Source organism: Mus caroli, chromosome 13 (genome assembly GCF_900094665.2).
Source record: "Mus caroli chromosome 13, CAROLI_EIJ_v1.1, whole genome shotgun sequence".
NCBI lineage: Eukaryota > Metazoa > Chordata > Mammalia > Rodentia > Muridae > Mus > Mus caroli.
In genome coordinates this window covers 50,108,113-50,116,444 of record NC_034582.1, presented here as the reverse complement: position 1 = coordinate 50,116,444, position 8,332 = coordinate 50,108,113, and the positions used below count along the sequence as shown (strand labels likewise).

The following is an 8,332-nucleotide window of genomic DNA, read 5'->3' as shown; positions in this document are numbered from 1 at the left end:
TCTCTGTGGTCTTCTTTCGCCCGAGGGACATGTGTGCTTTTGATCTTTGCACAGAGATATATATAGGCTGTCACCTCAGTGATCTCTTCTGTGAATGTAGTGGGGCAAACACTAGTATCTAACTCTTAGTTCACTGTGAGATGATCAAGGTGTGCAACCTGAGGACAGTCTACCAAACCTCTTAGCACTTGCAGGAACAGAGGCAGCTCCCCAGTGTGTACTTCTGCAATTCACTGGGCTACCCTTCTGGGTTCTGTGGTGAGGGCAGTTACTTCCTCTCTGAGAGTAAACAGTACCTGCCACTTGGGGAGGATGGGCTATCATAAGCACACAGTAGGTATAAGGGCCACACCTCACAGGGAATGGGTTGTGATGAGGAAGTGGCACCCAGAGGGCCACACTGGATTCCAAAGCATAGGATTTTAAAGAATAGTCTAGATTTCTGGCTTCTGTAGAAAACTTGATAAAAATTCTCCTCCTTTCTGCCCATAAAATTTTTGCATGTGGCCAGGAAAGATCTTCAGATTTGGAGGAGGTGGTCTTGGGGAGAGATTGCCTGAGGGTTTCCAAGGCCAGGCCCAGGGAGATCAACAAGAGGGCCTTGTATGAGAAAAGATGAAGGGTCTAGCCAGGTAGGGACAACCTAGAGTCTTTGGGTATTTGTGGCACAGTGGGAACCAGGTCCCAGATGAGTCTGGACCCTGCTAGGAACTGCAGAATGACCACATGAAGAAGATAGCCCCATCTGTTGAGATGCAGCGTGATCATGGGTCTTTGGGTCTGGGAAGCAAAAACAAACCTAACAGGACAGAAAAGGTACAAGGGAGATATCTGGCTTAGTTTAGAGCTTGACTAAGAATCTGCCAGAGGTGGGTATGTGGTATTGAAGACATATTAGACAGAGGAAATTATACACAGGCCAGGCATGTGCTTAAAAGCCCATAACTGAACTGTGAATGGAGGGTGAGTGTGTGTTTTGTTAGTGCACATGTGTGCTGATATGTGGTGGCTGGTGGTCAACCCTGGATGTCATTCCTTAGTCAGTGTCCATCCTTTTCAAAGATGGGTGTGTAGCTAACCAGTTAGTCTAGGCTGGCTGGCCACCTGTCACCACATTTATTTTTGTGTGTGTTGTGGGGATTGAACTCAGGCCCTCAAGCTGTGTCCAGAGGGTGGTTTTCTGGGAAAAGAAATTAGTAATGTGCTTGGGCAAGTCACTTCACTTCTGTGGTTCTCAGATCCTCACCCATAAAGTGGGTTAGCCCTGTGATGCCACATTTCTAGCAGAGGCTGATCTCAGTTCACTTAGTAGGCGAACCCCTTCAGCCAGGAGATTATTGAGGGAGACAGTGACTGGGGCCGGGGTTTGTGTGATTAGTTCACACAGTGAAGGTCTGGGTCCTATCAGCCCTTGTAAAAGGGAGGGGGGAGTGGAACGCTGAAGGAAGGAGGAACTGATCTGTAGACTAGGAAAGGCTCTTCCACCAGAAGGGGCCAGGCTCAGCTGGCAGAAGGAGTACCAACATGGTACAGGAAGGGCTTAGAAGAGGTGAGCCCAGAAGATTGGCAGGGTGAGCATATTAGATGCACCTGCAGGCTCCTCCTGAAGCAGCAGCAGGCAGGCGGATTTAAGTGTCTTTGAACATGGGCAGGATTTCTAGGTGCTTGTAATTGGTGGAGATGAGGTTGAAGGGGACAGGGAATTGATATGGGGCCAACAAAGAACGTCATTGTGCATGTCCGTCAGTTCATGCGCATTCGTGGGAAATAGAGTGCCATCCCAAGTATCGCCTGTGCCACTACGTCATTACCTTGATGTCCTGTTGCTCAGAGATCTCTGCACATTGCCCCTGTACCACCTTGCCTTCAGCATGTTGTTGGCTGCACATCATCAGTGCAGTTAGTTGGCTAAAGGGTGTTCTGAGCCAAAGGATGGATCCCCCCCCCCCAGTTTTCTTCTAGATTCTTCCATTGGCTACTTTTCCTCAGGAGAGATTTTCATTGTAAAAGAAAAGTTTTTATGTCTTAAAATTGGGCTTAAAGGACTGGAGAGGTAGTTTAGCAGTTAAGAGCATTTGCTGCTCTTCCAGAGGACCAGGATTCGATTCCAAGCATCTATATCAGTTGATTTAAACTGTCTTTAACTCTAGTTCTCAGGGGTCCAATGATCTATTATGGCCCTTACAAGCATTGCCTGTGAGTTGTACAAACATAGGCAGACACACCCTCATACATATACATAAAATGATAAAATCCTTTAAAAATAAGCCTAAGATAAATTGTTTTATAGGTTTTGGCAATTTTATTCAGTGGGTTGTACTGTCTAGAATTTGTATTTTGAGACAAGATTCCTGTGTAGCCCTATCTGTCCTGGAACTCAGTCTGTAGATCAGGGTGGCCTCGAACTCAGAGGCCACCTGCCTTTCCCAGTTTCTGGGATTAAAGGCATTGGCCACTAGAATTTGTCTAGGTTTTGGGTTGTTTTTTTGTTTTTTTGTTTTTCGAGACAGGGTTTCTCTGTGTAGCCCTGGCTGTCCTGGAACTCACTTTGTAGACCAGGTGGGCCTCAGAAATCCATTTGCCTTTGCCTCCCAAGTGCTGGGATTAAGGGCGTGCGCCACCACACCGGGCTAGAATTTTATTTTGAATAGAATTTTATGTGTATTGGTGTTTTGCCTGCAAGTATGTCTGTGTGAGGGTGTCAGATTCCTTGGAGCTACAGACAGTTTTAAACTGCCCTGTGGGTGCTGGGAAATGAACCCTGGTTCTCTGGAATAGTAACTAGTGCTCTTAATCGCTGAGCCATCTCTCCAGCCCTCTGTCTAGAATTTTTAAAAGCAAATACACAGTTACCAAATTTAAAAAATGTAAACTAGGAGTGGTGGTATATGTCTGTAATCTCAGCACCTGGGAAGAGGATCAAGAGTTGAGGCTGCCTGAGATAAAGGAGATGATGTTTATAAGCAAACAAAAACAATAGTAATACAAAGAAAAATTTTAAATCTGTCCTCTTTGCCGGGCAGTGGTGGCGCATGCCTTTAATCCCAAGCACTTGGGGGGCAGAGGCAGGAGGATTTCTGAATTCAAGGCCAGCCAGGGCTATACAGAGAAATCGTCTCAAAAAACAAACAAACAAATCTGCCCTCCTGAACAGGTGCACCCTAATGAGAATTCCTGAGTCTTTTCCCAAATCACTTCCCACTGTATGCAGATACAATATTCAGTTGAAATTGATAATATTGTTACACCTTGTTAGCAAATTGGTTTGTTTGTTTTTTAAATATTTGGGATTATGGGATACATCCACAAAGTACAGAGTGTCACCCATCTGTAGCCCCAGAGATTTAACAAATGCTGCCATTTTCTACTGACACCCTGTTCTGGGTTGGTGGACGCTGGAGTAGTCCGTCCAGTTACTACAGACCGTCCTAGTAGACATGAGTGCTTTAGGTAATGGTGATGCTCTGCTTATATAATCGATGCAGACACACCATACCCCACTTTGTATGTTTGCCTGGCGGGGGGGGGGGGCATCCTAAGAGGACACCGATGTCTGCCCCCCCTCTCGCCTCAGCTGTGTTACTATCTGGGTGTGTGATACTTTTGTTGTTTGTGTTTTGAAGACAAGGTCTCTGTAGCTATGAAGACCAGGCTGTTCTCGAACTATTGATCCACCGGTCCTGGGGGAGTGACTCTTCTTTCCGGTACAGTGGCCTGCTTGTTCTGATCCCTAGGCTCTCAGCCGTTGGGAAGCTTAGGGAACTAAACTGCAGAAACTTCCCTGGGCCTGGTTCACGAGATCCCAGCTTTTCCCACTTCAGCTGAGCTAGAGCCTCTCCACCCCTTTTCCCGGGCCGCGCTAGGGGCGGGGTGCCGAGATGTTTCTGTGACGTCAGCACGCGCAAGACCAATCCCCCTACCCGGGAGACGTTAAATCATTTGCATGGCTCCTCAGTCATTGGTCTCTTCAGCCCTGGGTTGTCCCAGCTGTTTAAAGGCGCCGCGTAACGGAACGGAAAGCGAGCGAGTTGAGAGGCGAGGTGAGCTATGAGGTCATCGCAGGCCTGCCGGGCTTGGGGTGACGTCATCTCCGGGAAGTGTGCTTGCCGAGCTAAGAGCGGTCCTCTCACCTCGGCTGCGTGAGAGGCTGCGTGCCCCACAGAGGCCGCGGCCCTAAGAAGGTAACCATGACCTGTTAGTGCGTGCCTAGTGCGTGCCACGGTCCCCGGACCTGGGGTCGCACCGATCTTCACCTGCGACTCGGCCTTGTAGGCTTTGAAGTATGAGGTGGGGGCGAAGAGGCTTTTTTAGCCAGCCTTTCAAGATGGCGACCCGCTAGTCACGTGCCGCTCGCAGGACGCGATTGGCCAACGCACGGCGCGGGGCGGGGCCTGCGGGGCGGGGCGGGTGCCGGCTCTTGCCGCTACTGTTTGCTTGCGCGTCCTGGCGCGCCCCCGCGAGCCGCCTCCCGCGCTGCGCGCCCCCGCCGCTCCGAATGTTGTGAATCAAAACGTGGGGCTGGTTCCATCCGGCCGCCGCGGACAGTTCTTAAAGGGCCAGTCCGCCGGAGAGCACAGCTGCGTCCTGCGCCGCCCTTCTCTCGGCCCGGGCTGGGGAGGCGGAAGACAGAGCAGGCTTGCGAAGGAGCGGGCGCTTCACCGTCCGCACCCCGCATCGCGAACAAAGGAGCCCGCGTGTGATCGGACGGCTGCCGGTGAGTCAGGCCGGGCCTCTTAACTTCGGACCCGCACCCCGGAACTACGGCTCCTTCGGGGACGCGTTGTTTGCTGGCCTCGTAGGCGTCGATCCCGGGCTGAGGGAGTGGTGGGAGACGGCGGCGGGGCCCCCAGGCCAGGTGCTGCCTGCGGCTACCTAGTCCGGGCCGCTCTTCTGCCTTGCAGAGCGCTGCGGTGGAGGGGAAGGAGCCACCCCCTCCCCCTGCAGCCGCCACTTCCTTTGTTGTTGCTTTTGTCTCACGCCGAGCACATGGTCCGGGATCTTCGGCTCTTAAAGTCACAGCGCTCTAGCCCCAGCGGTGCTGCCTGCCTTTTCCCCTCAGTGTTCCTCCGAGTGCGGCATTACGGAGTAAGGGGAACAACGGAGGCCCCTCCTGGCACAGGTGTACGAGCTTCGGTCCCATCCCCAAGGAGGGGTAGCTTTGGAAAATTGCTGGAGCCCCACGGCCTGCTTTGGGGAGGAGCCTTATCCTCTGGGACTTTGTTTTCCTTCCCCATAATGTGAACACCTAGTTTCTTGTCTGTGGCTTTTTTAGGGGCGCCCTGGGGAGATTTCAGTCCCTACTTTATTGTAAATAAGGCTTAGCCGAAACTAAAGGAGTTCTTTAACCAAGGTCACCCAGGGAGTCTAAGCTGGCCAAGGTGTGGTGGTTCCGCCCTAAATCGCCTCCTCGGCCTTTGTGGGAGTTGGGAAGCTCCTGCTTAGAGGGAGGTACGGCGAGCATGTAGAGGAGGGGAACTTGTATTCCCGCCTAAGCCTGCTCATCTGCTAGAGGGAGTGAATCTTTCTGCAAACCAACCCTATTCGACCCTACTCAAGGGTTAGAATGTGTGCTTGGGACTCTGTACTTGGCTGGCGGGGTTGTGGACCCATGGGGCAAGATAGACTTAGGGGAGTTTACACAAACTTGATAGAGAGTAGTACAGTGAAGAGGGGTGTGGGAAAGCAGTGGTGCTGGTTGACCTTGAGTGTGTTGATTGGTCCAGCTCAGTCACTCTTGCGTCTCTGGGACGCTACTCACTGAAGTACTCTGTGGTTTTCCCTCCGACCACTATTGTTGAGAGTACTAGGGCTTTGGGTCTAGGGAACCAGCCAGGAGGACCAATTGTGTTCCCCGTGGTCTAGAACAAGACCTTGGGGTTTCAGTAACTGAAATGGGTGTGTCCCCTCTTTACCACTTTAGTTTCTGGCAGGAGTTACAGAACCACCTTTCCTTCCTCGGGTACACTGCTGGACACCTCCTCGTGCTTAGGGACTTGTGTCTACCTAGGGTAGGGGTGCAGGAGGAGGCCAACCATTCACACCACAGCTGGCCTTCACTTAAGGCTGCCTCTTCTCTTCCCTTTAGAGTGGCCTTTGATGGGTCCCTGAGAGATCGTTCTTAGGTTCCCATTTTTACAGAGGAGGAATCTGAAGTTCAAGGAGAGGAAGTGATGGGCCTAAGTCCCTGGCAAGAAGTTGGGGGTGATGTTTGTTGGGAGTGATGCTGTTACCTTTGGCTCCATTGCTCCCCACTAGATGCCCTACTGTGTGCTGGGTTGGGATAGGCCAGGCATCTTGTTTCAGGTATTTGCGTTTTCCCTGACCTGGAATCTCAAAAGTGGGGGCCTATGTGTCAGGGTATCTTGGAGAGAAGGCCCATTTTCTGACTGAGGAGGGAGAGCAAATGCAGTTGGGTCGTGTTTGTATGTGTGTGTCTGTCCGTCCATCCGTTCCTGTATGCTTTAGCCTCGTTTCAGAGACTAAGATTTGGGGAGAGTGATTCATTTATAACCTCCCATTGTTTACTCTGACAACACCCTGTCATTGAGGCTTCTTCAGTTGAATCCCACCCCTGCTGAGTGCCTGAGCCGGCCAGTAACAGCAATGAATCCAGCTGGTGTTCCCCAGGTCTGTGGCTGAGGCCAGGCACTGTTGGGAAACATGGAGGAAGCATTCTTCCCTGCAGACTTGGAGAATTGGGGCCCAAACTTGGCGAGTCCTGGGTAGAGGAAATGGTTCTGACCTTTGCAGGACCAGCTGAGGTGCTTAACTGGAACTGCTCTCCCTTGCTGTGTCAGCAGGGGGCAGCATTTGAAACTGGACATCAGATGACCATAGGTTTGTTGGCTGAGAAAGAGTGAAAAGACCACCTGTGGCACAAGGCTGGCTGGTCCAGTGTGATACACTCTTCAGTGTCGCAGGGCCTGGCCTGATGGGTTCCAGCGTGTTCCTTGCCATGGCTTCATCCTGACTGAGTTAGTTGCAGAAGCCTGAGGTTGGACCCGCTCTGGGGTTGTTACAAGACATGGGTGTGTACCAGGCCTTGCATGCTGCCAGTCGCAAGCTTCTTCTAGTCTCTGTGGAGCCTTGAGACGCCCTCCTCTATGAGCACCAGGGTGTAGAGACAGGCTTGAAGCCGCCCATTTCCTAGCTTTGACATGTGGAACCTGGGACAGTGAATCTGTTCTCCCAAGCCTGCTAAAAGCTTTCCTTAGTTGTGGGGTCACACCCGAGTGGGCACTGGAGGGGAGGGTTCGGGAGAGAGAACAAGTTCCAAGGCTGGGAAGCAGGTCAGACTGTCTTACCTAGCCCTTCTCTAGAGGGGAGTTGAGTCCTAGGTCTCTCTGGACTTCCTCTTCAGCCAGCCACATGAAAGGGGAACCTGAAGCTCCCCAAAAGTCCCAGCTACCTGGGGCTCAAGATTTAGCCCTTGTCATGAGGCAGAGGAGGAGCTTACTCCAGCCTGAGCCGCCTCTGGCCAGCTGGCCCTGAAGAGATTTGACCCCATTTCACAGAATAGGAAACTAAGACTAGCCTGTCAACGTTGGACCCCTGGCTTCAGAGGACCTGTCCAGGTTTTGCCGGTTTCCCAGGTCCTAATTATACAAACAACTGCCTTTTTCTATTCCTCCATATCTTTCTCTAATTACCTCCTAGGGTTGTGAGCCCCGGCACAGCCCCTCCACCTCCCTGCCCTCCTGATGAGACCATGGACTCTGGCAGTGACTAAGTGGCCACCTTCTGCCCCTGTGGGTCACTGGCGAGTCTTTACAAGGCTTAGCAGCAGTCCAGGCCAGCTCTGGGGAAGGTAGGAAGAAGTCTCTATCTCTTAATTCAAAGGCAGCCAGCTTGGCTTGGGTTCAAGGGCAGAGGGGTGGGCCCCAGGGCTCTGAGCTACTTGGCTTCCTAGTGTGGGTTATGACCCTGGCTTCCCTCCATGAATTATAAATGAGTGGTGCCCCTCTATCCTGTTGGGGCTCCTCTGTGTGGTACAGCCTTGGCCACGAGGGGCCCCTGGCCAGCCCACCTGCCCAGGATGAGCGCTTACCCTCCCAGCAGCTGCTGCCCAGACCATCAAACCTCTCTGTAGAGGAGCACCGAGCCTCAGCTCCTGCCGGCAGGAGCCCCCGAATGCTGCACCCAGCCACCCAGCAGAGCCCGTTCATGGTTGATCTCCACGAACAAGTGCACCAGGGACCTGTCCCTCTGTCCTACACGGTCACCACAGTGACAACCCAAGGCTTCCCTTTGCCTACAAGCCAACACATCCCTGGCTGCAGTGCCCAGCAGCTCCCAGCATGCTCCGTGATGTTCAGTGGGCAGCACTACCCCC

The 8,332-nt window shown here is 52.3% G+C and overlaps 1 protein-coding gene across 1 annotated transcript in view; it reads left to right on the top strand.

Moving 5' to 3' along the window:
* The first annotated feature begins 4,046 nt into the window (after positions 1-4,046).
* Positions 4,047-8,332, top strand: part of Rnf44 (ring finger protein 44) — a 6,727-nt gene continuing 2,441 nt past the window's right edge. Inside the window, exons 1-3 of the mRNA XM_021179919.2 lie at positions 4,047-4,714; positions 7,657-7,807; positions 7,995-8,331. Of these exons, the coding sequence (XP_021035578.1) occupies positions 7,701-7,807; positions 7,995-8,331 (444 nt within the window). The 5' untranslated portion in view covers positions 4,047-4,714; positions 7,657-7,700. The remainder of the gene's footprint in view (positions 4,715-7,656; positions 7,808-7,994; position 8,332) is intronic.